This window comes from Colias philodice, chromosome 12, assembly GCF_061535455.1.
Source record: "Colias philodice isolate Cphi_HAF_F1 chromosome 12, ilColPhil1 Martin Lab GWU primary, whole genome shotgun sequence".
Classification (NCBI taxonomy): domain Eukaryota; kingdom Metazoa; phylum Arthropoda; class Insecta; order Lepidoptera; family Pieridae; genus Colias; species Colias philodice.
Window position 1 is genome coordinate 11,167,965 of NC_143097.1, and position 16,749 is coordinate 11,184,713.

The 16,749-nt window shown below is 33.1% G+C and overlaps 2 protein-coding genes across 2 annotated transcripts in view; one reads left to right on the forward strand and one right to left on the reverse strand.

The window, feature by feature from the left end:
- LOC149484264 (uncharacterized) overlaps positions 1-16,749 on the reverse strand; it is a 252,038-nt gene that overhangs the window by 138,699 nt on the left and 96,590 nt on the right. The window lies entirely within an intron of this gene.
- The window catches only part of LOC149484267 (uncharacterized), a 61,888-nt gene that overhangs the window by 37,674 nt on the left and 7,465 nt on the right, over positions 1-16,749 (forward strand). Inside the window, exon 2 of the mRNA XM_089701841.1 lies at positions 5,215-5,292. Within this exon, the coding sequence (XP_089557967.1) occupies positions 5,215-5,292 (78 nt within the window). The remainder of the gene's footprint in view (positions 1-5,214; positions 5,293-16,749) is intronic.

Consider the following 16,749-nt stretch of genomic DNA (forward strand, 5'->3'; position numbering starts at 1 on the left):
TATTTCACACACGAGTAAACATTTAATTCCCATATCTCAATTATTATAACACGAAGACAATCGCCACATCTTTTATTTGCCAAAAAATGACAAACCAGGTCATTGACCTATACAAAAATGCGCAAAATCGCTCGCATGGACGCATTCGATTCTACTCGTAATGTATTCGAGCATAAAACTCGATACAACACATCGATTCCCTTACTCCGCCATTTAATTAATTTGTCAGTTTCGCTCGCAAATTTTGGCGCTACATGCGCATAATTAACCAATCCAATTTCAACTCTATCCTTTTTAATTAGAGCTTAATTTGGGACGTTCTCACCTATCGCCCATTGGAGCATGTGGCCTGAAACTCGTGACGTTCAAAAAGGCGCGGATTGTCACTGGCTCGGTAATAATTTATCTCGAATACGATCTAGACATGTAATTATCATATTAATTACTTATTTCGTAGGTATTTTGTTTATTTTATTTCGGAATCCGGATTAATTAAGAAGGTGTGAATCGGAATTGATTTTAATGAACTAACATTTTTGATTATTTTTATTCACTGTGTGTATAATTATGAGTTATTATTTACATATCTGCATTCATCTATAATCCACTTTTAAAGTTCAAATTTGAATATAAATGACATTGCTCATTTAAATGCGTTTTTCATACAAATAAATTAGGGATGTAACGATACATGATTTTGCCGATACGATACCGATACCGATATTTGTAGTAATGTATCGGCGATACCGATACCGATACCGATATCGATGGCTTGGTAGAAAAATAAATAGTGAATTATGCATAAAAAGTTACCAACATTTAACAGAGACAACTGTTAATCGTATTCTTTTAAATAAAAATGCCAAATCAAAAAACAACAAAACCATTTATTTTAGTATTATTATTTTACGAAGTCAGTTAAACTTTAAGTAATACACATACAATCAGTACCTAATAAAAGTTTACTATAAATTTGGTAGAGTTTTTCAGAAAACAAAGTGCGCACGCGCGGGCGGCCTCCCGCATCGTTCATTGGGCGCGGATTTTTGAATTATTTGATATCAAAAAAATTGGTTGTTTGTAAAGTAGGTTTACGATCGAGATGTTTACGTGATAACATAATGCAGTGGCAGCGCTCGAGATGAAACGGGAGATCGGTCCGTCTCTCTCTCGTTATACCTGCGATCGCGCTCGTGAGGTTTTGGTGTGACACAAGTTTATAAACATGTCACCCGACTAAAACGATTTTAAAAACGTTATCACGTTAAAAATTAAAAAAATTCAAAATTGTTTATTTCTTTCCTTTACATAAACAAATTTGTGAATGGAACACTCCTAGTAAGCAAATAAAATGCTTGTGTCAGGAGGTCCTTAACACTATTACAGAAACAGAAATAAAACAATATGAATGAATACAATGCAAAAACATAAAAGAAAAGAAAGAATTTAATAAAAAAATATCGGTATCGGTTGATTTATTATCGGCGATACCGATATATCGGCTTGCCGATATATCGGCCGATATATCGGTATCGGTATCGGTATCGTTACATCCCTAAAATAAATATATCAAATAGGTACAAGTACACCGTGTAAGTTAAAACTTAGGTATAACATAAGTCCGATGACAGTATCTATATTATTACTGACTGAAAATTACGATAATGTTAACGAATATAATTACATGGCAGTCGACACTTCAAACTGTAGGATTAATTTCAATAAAAATTACTTTATTGGCTTTTAAAAGGTTATCCGAATATATTGTTATTGCTTACATACTCCATTGAGTTTAAATTATGATAACAGGAGCCATTTTAAGCAGCCATTTATAAATAATTAAAAGGGGATTATAATTTTCATGGTTATTTATGGATTATGATATCGTATATTTAAACGATCGTTTAAGAAACATGTGAAACGTATTTTATGGAAGTACTTAAAATATAACATGGATCAGATATTTTTGTCTTAACATGAACGTTAATTGTTTTCTTGTTCGTGATATGTACCTACGCGTAATGTGTACTTATACAAATTTAGGTACCTACAGTCAAGAAGCAATTCATTATACTGCGAATTTTGGCAGTGTTTTCCAGTCTTTGTAACTGAGGTCTCTAATGTATTTAAAATATGAAACTTGAATATGTAGCTTATAAAAAAAATTCTCAAAAATACTTCTATCTTTCCGATTGAAACTCACAAAGATTAGATCCAATTATGTTTGCTTTTTGGAGGGATAAAACCCATGTTGTTTTATTATAAAAAAAAAACTATAGATTTAATACTGACATTAGAATCAAGTCCGGTCCACACGCATATGCTACGCAATTCCTCTTCCACTATAAATGATATCATCACAGTGATATCATATTCTTTAAATACATTTAATTTATGCAAAAAGTTCGCTTAACAATATATTTTACCGTAGCAATATCACATACTTGTATTAATGTGTTATTTATCTTGTAAACATACGTTACGGTTGTATTACAAAGAAAAAATATACATTTTATAGTTTGAAACAACACTAACGTAAATATACAAGAGACCTATCTTACAGGAAACAATGTAGCCTATGAGCTTATCTGTAACGAAGGAAAATAGACATGGCTAGCGAATGCAGCGCTGTACTAACGGACTAAATGAAATTTCTATCTACAAAGAACTGTCAGCGTACCAGCCTTAACTTGAAACTGAAGAATACAGATTATCGAAACTCCGCAACGAATTCGACCAAATACAATCTTCGGCTTGAAAATTCTATTTTTAAATTGTCAGCGAGAATTCTCAGAGCATTGAATGGAACACAACAGCCATAGATTATGCAGCGCCGAGTCATAAAGCGGCTTCAGCGCTTGAGATGAACTCGACAGGTGTACCGACTACCGAGTGACGCTCGGTTCGCAGGCGCGCGTTTTTATTGGTTATAAATTATGACGCTTATGGCGACTCGGGCAGTTAGCTCTTATGGTTTTTTATCGTTGTTTGTAATCTAGAACTTATCTGTAAAGCATAAACAAGCAGTATTTACAAATTCGTATAGATGTGCGCCAAGTATGCAAAGACGGGATTTTTTGTTTTCAGTAGGAACCTTCGTTAATTGGTCATTATTGTAGATCAGATCAAGCCAATAGCTATAAATGTCTATCTTATTAATATTTCAGTACGATATTCAATGGCCTTCATAAATTTTATCACGTGGAATCAATATCTACTGTCAATTACAATCAAACTAATTTGAGCCCGCAGCTTCACTCGCATGGTATCCGCAAAAAAACTATATCTTATTCTGAGCCATATGACAACCGTGTAAAAATATAAATTTGCATAGCAAAATTCAGGCCAATCGTTTCAATTTTTTTCTCACAAACACAAAAACAATCGAGCATACACATCAAGCCTAACCCAATAAAAATGTAATTTTTCATTAGGTGTAACCGAATTTCCTTCCCCTAAATGTACAAACCCTACCAACGACTACAGATCTCTTAAACCATAAACCAGCACACGGCCAGCAGTGTATCACGCGTATCGCATCATCTCACAGCAGGCGACTATCTCTCATCACCGCTCTAAATTAGCCTACATGGGCCGCAGTGTAATTCGTTTGACGTTTTTTCGTATCGATTACCTTATTGCTTGTTATACTTTGTTTTTAGTATTTGTTTTGTTATTGGTTATGTGTACTTGCTGTCATTTTTATTACTATTTCGTTTTAATAGCAGAGAGGTTCTTTTGTTATTGAATATTTTGAAATTCAGGCACATGTCTTCACATTAGAACATGACGTCATAATCTAATAAATAAAAAGTATGTGTTTCTAAATTAAAATAAACGTATGATTCGTACTTCGCTTATTAATTATAATTATTATTGGTTCATTTCTACCAATATTCTCTACAAAGTATTTAGGATTCACGCATCAAAGATTCGGTACGTCGCGATCGTTTTCCCAATGGAATAAATGGTACGTTTGTTACCTTCGCCTAGCTACTAGTTATTATTCTGTGCCTTCGCTGTTAGGTAACAAACGTACCCTTAGTTATGATACGTAGTAAAAGCAGCTAAAAAATGTTTATGGTAACAACTGAGCCTTACTCTAATATATATCCTGAGTAAATTAATTCAAGAAAGAAACTCGGCACACTTGATACATTCTTTCATTACTTTCACGTAGTAAATGTAGCTAAAAAACAGATATTATCCCTACTATCTCTATCCCTACTAATATTATAAATGCGAAAGTAACTCTGTCTGTCTATCTGTTATACGCTTTCCCGCTTAATCCTCTCAGCCGATTTTGATAAAATTTGGCACAGACAATCTTTAGACCCGAGAAAGAACATAGGCTACCTTTCATCAAAACACCACGCGAAAGCCGCGGGCGGAAGCTAGTATGTAATAAGTAGCAACCGAGCCTTACTCAAATATCTATCCTCTCTCTCTCTCTCTCTTCAGCCTTTCTCCGTCCACTGTTGGACATAGGCCTCTCCTAAGGCACGCCATTTGGCTCGGTCTTCAGCTGTTCGCCGCCATTCTGTACCAGCAATCTTGCGATATCTATCCTATGTAAAGTAATTCAAACTATACATTTTACTTTAATTTCTTTGCACACATTAACATTATAATCCTATTTTACTGCAGCATCTAATAACTAATAACATGCGCCGTCATCCTCGAAATTAACAACGCATTTGATTGCAAATCCCATGAACTCGTCACGCCGTATTAACATCGAATTGGGTTTGTGTGGCACGTCTCTTATCGATAAGCGCACTTTGTTGTTTTAATTGAAATGCCTCAATGTTGAGACGTCTAGGAAATTTTTCAGGTAAATGGTGTAAAATTTTCTGTTTTCCTAAAGTTTTTATGAAATAGATAGAATATATATTTTATGAAATAGTTTTAAGTTTTGTGTTGGGTAAACATTAAAGTATATTTCTATAGCGTATTTTTGTAGGTTATTTTTGCGTGACGTAGACTAGTCAACTCGCAAATACTACTAAAATATTAATATTATTTAGATTGTTATCTATTACACTAATTACTATAATATTAATTTGATATACATGCTATATTCAGAAGTTTCAGGAGATATTTCTAAAAGAATCGTTTATCATTTATTTTCATTATATTATGTATTTCTTCTATTTGTATTCTATACTCTATACTAATTTCTATATAATTAATAGTTTATTTATTTATTTTCAGATGAACCAAAAGTGTAAAGTGTGCGGGGAGCCTGCGGCGGGTTTCCACTTTGGCGCGTTCACTTGTGAAGGGTGTAAGGTAAGGATCATTCGATTATAAAGATTTTTCTTATTATTGTAAGAATTAAATACACATATTTGTATATTCACATTATAGACAATATTTTATAAAGGGTATGACATTTTTCAACATTTACTTAGTTGTAATAATTAATTAAACAAATGCATACATAGGCAATCCTAAACAGTATAAAAACATTTGTACAAAGTATTCACACGGTCTAATAATAATAATAAATACACCGGATAAAAATTATGAAACAACTTCACAATAAAAGAAAATGCAAGTTTAAGTTCAAAATTGCCAAGTATTATGTTACAATTAATAACCGTTTATCTCATTAAAAACTAATTATAATACCAATTCTATTAAAAGTCAATTATTTGCAAATTCAATCATTGCTATCGTTAAATGGTAATTAATAAGAAAATCGGAATAGAAACTCAGGTAATCGTATCAAGGGCAGATCGTAGACCATATTTTAAAACAAGCAATTGCTAATTAACGAAAAAAACAAATAGTCGACATTTAAATACGTAATCTGATAAATATAATTTAAATATATCAAACCGTAAACCAATTTTTTTATTAGATTTGCAATAAAATCGATTCGATATCCGATCGAATAATTGCGTTAATCGTTCCGATTCCGATTCAGAATGGATTCATCCTGTCATCATTCATTCTTCAGACAGGCAAATCTGCACCCTATTAGTATGAAAATTCCTTAACTAGGAGAAATAATCGTTTGTTACCCTGTGTCCGGGAGATATACGTCGATAAATATAACACGCAATGTTTCCGTTATATTTTTTTGTTGACCGTACTGAATGGATTTCTCGTCGTAATGTTTATATTACATCACCGCAATATACGGACATCTTTTGCTATTTTCATTTCGTATTCTTTTAATGATATAACAAGTGTTTAAGGAATGAAATATTTGATGAATTAATTGGGGAAGTTAATAATTTTACTACTAGCTTTCTGCTCTGACTTCGTCCGCGTCTACAAAGAAAATTCCCATGGGGTATGAGATATTTCACTGCGGTATGATACAGCTATATCACTCTCTAGCCTCTTAACTATGTCCATGCAGAAACAAAATTTATATCATAAAACCACTTGGCTGTAACGTGAAAGCAATACAAACACATTTTCTATCTATACTAATATTATAAAGAGGAAAGGTTTGTAATTATGTGTGTATGTATGTATGGTTTTCACGCATAAACTACTGAACCGATTACAATGAAATTTAGCACACATAGGATAGGTTTTATCCCGGAAATCCCACGGGAATGGGAACTATGCGGGTTTTCCTTTGAAAACGCGGACGAAGTGCAGGCGGAAATCTAGTATAATATAATATTAGAACAAAAGTATAGAGATTTTTTCTATAATGACTTCCACCCAATTTAAAAACTGATCTGAATTTTCCAGCTATTCAAAAGTACCTACTTATAAAGGATAAGGAACTATCTCAATCATGAGCTACATTACACAAAACAATTTGTATCAAGTGGGACGGAAAACAATGGGTTTACGACACAAAATGTCGCAGGACGTTACTAGACCAGCCCGTAACATCCTATTGGGAAATTAATATTGACCACAGTATCAGGGTCAAGTCAGTACTTACCTTAATAATTTCGGAAAAATTGATTTGAAAAACAAAATGTAGCGTTTCGCTTGGTAGAAGAGTTTTTTCGATTAGTAAATTTCGAGATTCAGACAAACGTAAAAATATAATATATATTATATCATTTTACTTTTAACAATAGTATAAAGGGTTATAAATAAGCAACTTGTTTATTTTCTCTTGTTAACATTATACAAAAAAGTTTTACAAAAACAAATTTAAATTCCAATCTTATCTACATTTCCAAATTAAATTACATAAACAAATGGAGTAATGTTTTTTGTAATCTATGTCGATAGGAAAATCATTTTACGGATTCTGAGCCCATGACTTACTCAACTAGAGTCAAATACCATGACCGCTTTACCATGCTATTGACTTGTCTTGTTGGTCTGGTAACTTACAGTTAGCATATTGAATAATGAAAGTAAAGGTCTCAGGTTCCAGTCAAAAGAAATGTCTTGTGCCTGAATTTTCTCCGGGTGTGTCCGTTCTTATGACTATAAGAATGAAAAAATAAGGATATATCTCAATAGATAATATTAGAGACTACCATTTGATTACCATTTGAATTACCATTTGAATTACCATTGAGATATATATGGTCAGGAGAAATAAATACATATACATATATCTATACTATGTACAATATATGTACATGTTGCAGGCCGACTGGTTAAGGCGCCATTTAATACCTAAAGAGTTTAATCTAGTTATGATATAGCATTGCTGTTGTAAACAGTTGCCTTTTTTTTATAGTGGGGAAATCTTCCAAAGATACCCACGGCCCCCGGGGAAGGAGCCGTGGGTTTGTAAACAATTGCCTGCGATACTGTTAGTAATATAGGACTCTACATAACATATTTAAGCAAAGTCACTCGCTATCACTACATCTGCATCGTCACCAAATATTAAACAACATCACTACATAGTATAAAACAAAGTCGCTTTCTCTGTCCCTATGTCCCTATGTATGCTTACATCTTTAAAACTACGCAACGGATTTTGATGCGGTTTTTTTTTAATAGATAGAGTGATTCAAGAGGAAGGTTTTAGTATATAATTTATTATGTTTTAGACAAAGCGGACGAAGCCGCGGGCGGAAACCTAGTAAACTATAAAGTTTCCCACAATTAGCAGCAAGAACTATCGCCCACAGTATAGCGTGTAATACAGTAGGAGATCTATGATTACAATCAGATCGGTGATCAGATAAAATCGCGTGTGTTTTAGTGTTTTATACTCCTCAGACCATACGATCATGTTGCTTAAAGTATTGGAAATATATTTTAAGTTAAATATTTTATTTTTGAATAAACAAAACCAAAACAAACTCAATTAGTATAATATTTCTATTCTACTCAACCAACCTGTGGCCTCTTTTTATAATTTTCAAACGTCAATTAATAAAGATTAAATCCGTATTGGATCCATTAAATATATTTTATTTAGCGTGCATTAATTGCGTGATATATATTATCGATTTATCATTTGACTTATTCAAATACAGGCGTGACAAATCCTCAGCAATCATCTCAATATCTACTTGACCTAACCTTGCTACAACCTTTCGTTCCTCAAAACCAAATGAATATTAACACTCGATTAATTGCTGTCGAGTTATGTCAGTAATATACTCGAATAATACTTATATCCAATACAAAAAAAACTATAATCCGTATCGTTTTATTCGAAATGTTAAGGTTTCGATAACATTCATATATCATTTAATTCTCACCCGGATATATCGTCACCTGAATAATTTTAGTTCGCAAAAATCAATTAATTTATTTTTTTAGCGTGCTTTGATTTGATCGTAAATGTCAATCTATCAAATCATAATCGTTCACTAAATCATTTTAAATAGCATAATCTTTGATATGATTAATATAGTAAACAGTAAACACGTTTACACTTCAAAATACACGTACACATAAACAATAAACAAAATACTTAAATCAAATGTCAGTAACGAAATTATGTAAATAATCACATTGTATTAGCATATATGTATTACAATGTGATAATTTACAAATAACGTGTAAATTTTATTAAAGGGAAAGCATCGTAATAATTATTTAAAACGGTTGCAATTTTATCGTATTTGTTAAATCGATACGCTTAATATACCTGCGTTGTAATCGTTAACTGCCTAACGTTTTGCATAACTGCATTTGTTTTTTATATCGCTTAGCGTACAATGATTGACAGTACATCAAAGGAGTAAACAGTAACCATGGCGACAGATCGCGACCAATCGATTTGCCCGTAAACATTGCGAAGTGCTTATTGTTTCAACGAGTTGACGGCCGTCGCAAATGAACCGGCACATTTCGATCCAAATCTCTTTTAATTCATTGTTAATTCCACGTTAGCGTCGAACGTGAAACAAGTTTACAGATGCTACAGATCTATATAAAATGACAATACAACCGAAGCCAGCAATAAAGCGCTCAAGCCAATTAAGTAACAATTAATTCGGTGCAGAGCCATTAAAGCAGTTGTTTTTGAAACGAGTGACAAATTACGGCGCGGTTCCTTTGGACTCCCGCGCTCCGCTGACAATAGCCGCTCCACAGACTACACAATGCACAGATAATCGCGGACTTTAAAAACAAATTAGTAGCCGTGATTTATTGCGGTCGGTTACGACACCCGACGGTTCGTCGCGTGCGTTACCGCAATTTCGATGTGCTCTCAATCGGAATATAATTCCTGTGAATGTTATCTTGAGCTTCGCCTGTCCTTGCCCAGTTAATGAGACAATGTTGACTCGCGGGTTAAGTACTGCCACAGATAATATAATACTATTTAGATACTACTGGAATTGTATCTGCGAATGACAGCGCTGAACGAACATAGGGTTTGGTCGACTTGAAACCATTCAATGTGATTAAATTAAATTAATCTCTATGTAGATTGCTAGGAACCGTAATGTTGATCTAAAAGTTGTTTTTGGATTAAGTGAAAGGGATATGCTGTTTATTATTAATATGTGCGATTTATATTCTATCTTTATAATTAGAAGATCGTAAAATTTACTACTTTCTATAAAATTACGATATATTATAATCCTCATTTATATGAAATACGTATGAATGGTGCTATTTTAAAATATCGTTTACTAACAGAAAAAATGCACAGTTTCATTTAAAAATAGGTATATCTATATTACAAATTCAGAATACTGAGATTACAAATTACAATTTGATTTCAAATTTACAAAACAAAGATTAAATCTGACCTAATAGTCTTAGAATTTATAAATAATAGTCCAATAATAAAATGTTTTAGTTTAAATACATCTCGATTGCCTGCCCTTAATATCAAGTGACAATTAACATTATTTTGTAACTGCGCCTGTGTATTGACACATTGTATTCGTCGGCCATTTTTATTCACATCACGAATATGTGATCTTTATTTTGTTACACATAACTTGTCACGCGTATTCACCTGCACTTGACTAAGTTATGTGTTTGTTTATCACAATGTCAATTTGAAAGGTCTTTCGTATATGAAATTATAATAATTTGAAGTAAGTAATAGGGTTATTACAATATGTTGTTTGCATAGAATTTAGTCATGTATGATAATTTGACATTGTAAACTGACAAATTAAACAGTATTGATGATATTTGAATGATAGATTAGCTTGTTTATTCGTTAACATGAATAAACGTATAAATTTAGTAATTTAACTAATTTTATTATATCTATTGGTAGGTACTACAATTCAAAGGATAGTTTGCTTCTTTTTTCAATAACATCACACTTATTAACTAAGGGTAAGAATTTTCATCAATGACAAATAATCATATTTTTGAACGATAAACGTAGCACAATTCAACCCATTCTCAAATTCATATCACGGATTTAAAAACGGCCGAAATAGATCATAAAAATCGATGTATCGATGCATCGATTCCGATTAACCGAATAATCGATTGTATCGTAATGTCAGCCGCAATCAAAACACTGAATGTTCAGGTCGCTGCTTCTGGGTACAAATGTGACTTGACGCGTGCGCATTCTTTGAACATCACTTTTAATATTACAATCGAAAATCAACTTTATCACAACGTAATAAAGTCCAAATTTTCGATATAGCTTTATGATGAGGTTGATGTTTAAAAATGAATCGTATTTACAAGGAATAGGGTGATTTTTTGAATGTGTTGTTAAATAGAATTTTACCGAAAGTTTTGTAGAGCCAAGGTTAAAGTTCGTAAATAGTTCACACGCTGGTAATATTTGGTAGATGATGGACGAGTCCAGTCAGAGCTTTGTAGTAATTCGTCAGTCTGATTGTCTTGTTTAAAAGTTTATAAAGATCATTTATTTATTTTAAATTATTATTAACCGTTTCTTATGATAAGGCTATAATACGGGACTGACTTTTAAACTATAATATAAAAAAATACGAATAAAAAGTAGAGCGATGAAAGCTTTATGTTTTTTTCAGAGTAAACTTTATTGTTCCGAATTGATTTACTTAATTTTTTGCATATTCTTTAACCGAATTTTAACTAACTACATAAGCTGTGTATTAAAACAAAACCAAGCCCAGCCATTAAAAATTGACATAAAAAAATCGATTCGCGATCGTGACATATTTTTGCGCGGTTACATCCAATCTGTCACTGTTACACACACATGCATATCACACACACATACAAGTGTCACAACATATTTATTATTGTGTAGATTTATTGAGTACCACATTATTGTAATTTCAAGGTGGACATGTCATCTTGCGGAAATGCTGAAATGAAATACATCTATCTGAAGTGTGGATATTCCGTGTTTCAATTAATTTTCAATGGAACAAGTTTGTTGTTTGTTTTGTGTGATTTATTGATTTTAAAGTGTCAGTAGATACTATTCATTTATTTAATATGTGTATATGACGTAGGTACACTAATTAAATAGTCAAGTATGTAATTAGGTAGTAGGGGTAATTAGGGTAATTACAAAAATTACATTTTTTTGTATGTATGAAAAATTACAAGTAAAAAAATATCTAGAAAATCAATATTTTAAATAACTTATTCAAATTAAAATAAAGGATTTATTTATTTGCATAAAACATGTTGTTGAGATATTATTCCATCGATACATGTTGGCCACATAAATAGCATGCAAACTTATTACATTCAACTTTACCAACATAATTCTTATTTAAATTTAGGACGAAACAAAATATAAGCGACATAAAACTTGCACATCACTTCAAACAATACAATCTGTATTGATTGAAAATTCATCCAACCGACACTCGTTGCCAAAATGTACCACCGCGGCATGAATACAAAACGATGCGATTGCACTCGCGTCATAGCTTTGGAATTTGAAACAATACAAGTTACAACCTTATGTCGATCGAGACAGGAATCTCTAATACCGCGGATTAGATTAAACATTAGATAACTGAGGTGACATCTACAGGTAGAGGGCATTTGAACATCTGTCAATCATGCAATTGTTTACTTTATATGGTTTTGCATATACGCTACGTGGCGACCGACTGGATGTTTTCTCTGAGTGGAGATAGCAATCTGAATTCAAAGCCTGAAATTGATAGCTTTAAATTCTGTTTATGTAAAATTCTAAAACCTTTCTATCACTCTATCTTTATCTATGACTAGCTTTTCGCCCGCGTCTTCGCCCGCGTTTTCAAAGGAAAGCCCGCATAGTTCCCGTTCCCGTGAGATTTCCGGGATAAAACCTATCCTATGTGCCTCTTCCTCTCGGACCACGCTCGCGTGCAGTCGTGTCTTTAACCGTAGTGCTTATTAGTTTATTGAATAAATAGTAATTATTCACATTAAAATCCATCACGGAAAATAGGAGCGCATACTCGCAAGAAGCTGAGTGTACAAGAACGTGCGATAAACCTCCTTACTGTTATTGCGATCCTAGTACAATCAGCTACGTTATTTAACAATAACTACATCACCTTTTGCTGTCCTGCTCACTCCAACTGAGACAACCAAGTGACAACTTACGCTGCTCGTTGCGCCCCGTCTTTCATTCAGAAAAAACTACTATTATAAAGATAAAAGAAGAACGCATTTGCGAACATAAGAAATAATTATTTGGAAGCCTCCTATCAACTTTTGTGATCCTGGTACTGTGACTTGTGACTTGTCCACAGCTGAGACGGAAATATATTCGCAACTCTTTTGCATATACATAATTGATTGATTACCTCTACTTGTTCATAATTCCCAAGTACTCCAACCGGAATAAACATAATTTTTTATTGATAAAATTAACTGCGAATTATTATTTTATTAATTGAAAAATGCCACTTAAACGTAGTCCACCGACTAAGAAGACTGGTTTATCCCCAGGCATGAGTTCAGATAAATCTTCTTCAGACTCCCGTTTAAATGAGTTGTCTGACACTTCCCAATCATCAACTTATATTACCCAACGACTTAAACGTGGAAGGGAAGATGATCTAAGTTTTGAATTCAATAAGTTTAAAGAGGAGTTTAAAGCCATGTTTTCTACTTTTACAAATAATCAACAGTCAGAACTACAGACTATTGCATCAAAAATTAAAGAAATACAGGAATCCAATCACAATATAGACAATTCCATCGCCATGCTAACAAGTCAAAATGAAGAATACAGAAGAAAAATACAAGATATGGAAATTCAGGCAAAGAAGGATAGAGAATATATTGTCATGCTAGAAGAGAAAGTCGAAGATACACAAAGGGATATTCGTAAAACAAACATTGAGATAAAAAATGTTCCAATACAAAGTGGAGAATCTAGGGAAGATTTAATAAATATGTTTTTACACCTGTCCAGAAATATTGATTGTAAATTGGATAAATCTCAAATTCGGGATATTTTTCGAGTGCGTCCCAAGTCCCGCAATGGGGATACTGTAAAGAACTCAACTATTGTAATCGAGATGGGTTCTGCAATATTAAAACGCGATATACTGAGTATGGCGAAATCCTTCAATATTAAAAACAAAACGAAACTACAAGCGAAACACTTGGGACTCATGACAAATGGTGACACCCCTATTTTTATCTCAGAACAATTAACTCAAAAGGGCGCTCGTCTATTCTTTCTAGCAAGAGATCTCACAAGATCGGGTAACTTTAAGTTCTGCTGGACGTCTTTTGGTCGTGTATACGTAAGAAAGGATGAAAAGTCTTCAATTATCACTATAAAAACCGAGTCACAAGTTCATCAGTTAATGCAGCAACAGCAAACTTCGACACAAGCATGACTCGCGGTACTACTATCTGTTTTTTATTGTCTCTCATTAACTGCTCTAGTGTTAGTTTTATATATTATTTTTTACTTTACTTTTAATTTTTGCATTGTATCTAAGCATATACAGGAGTTTGAAATGTTTGATGCCTCAACTAGTATGAATTCTCGATGTATCTCAGTACACTATTCTACTCACCTAACTACTCATATTTCAACTCACACCACACTTAATTTAACTATTATCATAAATTACACTACACACACATACACAAAATCCGCACACATATTGCTATCATTCAAACAGTCTTACGAGTTCATAAAACTTGGCCTTTTATTGGGGGAATCTATACTAACTACCGTATACTTTAGCATCTCATACATAACCTGTTTTGATTATGACATTATTATCCAGTGTCAATTTCTCTCTGAACTAATACAATATTTCTGCTTTTTAATAAAAGCCTCACTGATACATCATGTGTACACTTACTTAAAAAATGGCAGCAGTTAATCAACTTTATGCAATAAGAGACTTAGACCAAACAATGCCATTTCCACAAATAAGTTGTGATATACAGGACCTTACTAAATCCATAAATATTTCAAATGCAGATCTTACTATAATGTGCCAAAATATAAGAAGTATCTACCGTAACCTAAATGACTTCCTAACAACTGTATCGGTACTAAAATCTGATGTGGACGTACTAATTTTTACAGAATGTAGATTAAATAAATTTAAACCTATCCCACAAATACCTGATTATACTGCACTAGAATCGGTATTTAATCAAAATCAAAACGATGGAGTTATTATCTATGCTAAATCCTATCTCAGACCTAACCTAAAAGAAATTAAATTGGTACATGCATCTTGTGTGCAGCTTGAAATCCTTGACCTTACCATTTTGGGCATCTACCGATCGCCCTCTAAACAAAATGCGTCCGAATATATAGAATCTCTTAATAACCACCTTGTAAATATAAAATCACATCGTAACATAATTATAACAGGAGATATAAATATTGACATTCTAAATAGTATGAACGAACAATCTTACGAACGTAATAATAGAGTTACTTATTTAAATATGCTGGCTGATCATGGTTTTCTTGCTGCACATACGCTGCCAACGAGAGACTCTAGTTGCTTAGACCACTTTATGGTGAAGCTAAACAATTCAAAATTTTCGGCAAATTCTGCTGTATTAAATACCAGTATCACTGATCATCTAACAATTTTCTTAAGTATATCAAAACTTAAAATTCATACCGTAAATACAAAAATTATTGAATATGTGAATTATGATGAAGCCTATGATAGGCTTCTTCAAAAGAATTTAGAGTCTCTGTTATTGTGCGATGATCCTAATTTAGTCACGGAGTGCCTACAGTTATATCTATCTGAGGCATTAGATGAGAGTAAAACAATAAGAAGAACGACCAAAAAACACCGAACTATTAAACCGTGGATAACAGCAGGTATTCTCAGGTGTATCCGAAATAGAAATCAAATGCAACTTAAAGTCAAAGCGGACCCTCTAAACGATATTTTAAAACTTACATACAGACGTTACAGAAACCATTGTAATAACTTGATTAAAAAATTAAAACGAAATTATGACAGAGAAATGTTAAGTAAAGCAGCTAAAAACTCAAAAGAATTATGGAAATCGATAAGACAAATTACCAACTTTAAACCAGCTAAATTACACAGTAAAGATCTTCTCAAGTCGGATTCTTCTCCTTGCAAATCGGTAAATTTGGTTAATGATTTTTTCGCTGATGTCGGTAAAGAGTTGGCAAATCAACTTTTGACTAAAAATTCTAATTTGGTAAGGAACCCTACTCCAAACACGACTAACCTAAACAGCTCTTCTTTCGTTCTTCTAAAAACCGATGTCAGTGAAGTTAAAACAATAATCACGACGTTAAAATCTGATAGTGCCCCAGGGTGGGACAAAATACCTACAAAATTTCTTAAAATTTGCTCTTCTATTGTAGCTCCTGCTATTTGTCACTTAGCGAACTTATGTTTTAGTACAGGTATATTCCCCGCTCAGCTGAAAAAGTCAGTAGTTGTTCCGGTGTATAAGGGTGGGGATGGATCCGATGTCAATAATTATCGCCCCATCTCAGTTCTGCCAGCAATCTCTAAAGTTATCGAAAAGCTCATTAATAGTAGACTCCTTAATTACTTTGAAAAATATAACATCTTCTCTGACTCACAGTTTGGGTTCAGGCGCGGTCTTTCAACCGAAGATGCTGTGTTGAAATTAACATCTCTTATATCTGACAGACTGGATGAAGGCAAAAAATGTTTGGCTGTTTTTCTAGACCTGAAAAAGGCCTTTGACACCGTTTCCATCCCTATTCTTATCCGTAAGCTGGAGCATGCAGGCATTCGTGGTACACCCCTTAATCTAATGGAAAGTTATTTAACAGAGCGGACTCAATGTGTAAAAATAGAAAATTATATTAGCTGCGATAGAGGCGTTACCTGTGGTGTGCCACAGGGAAGCGTTCTCGGACCAACGCTCTTTTTAGTCTATATCAATGATCTCACTAATTTAAGTATATTAAATGGA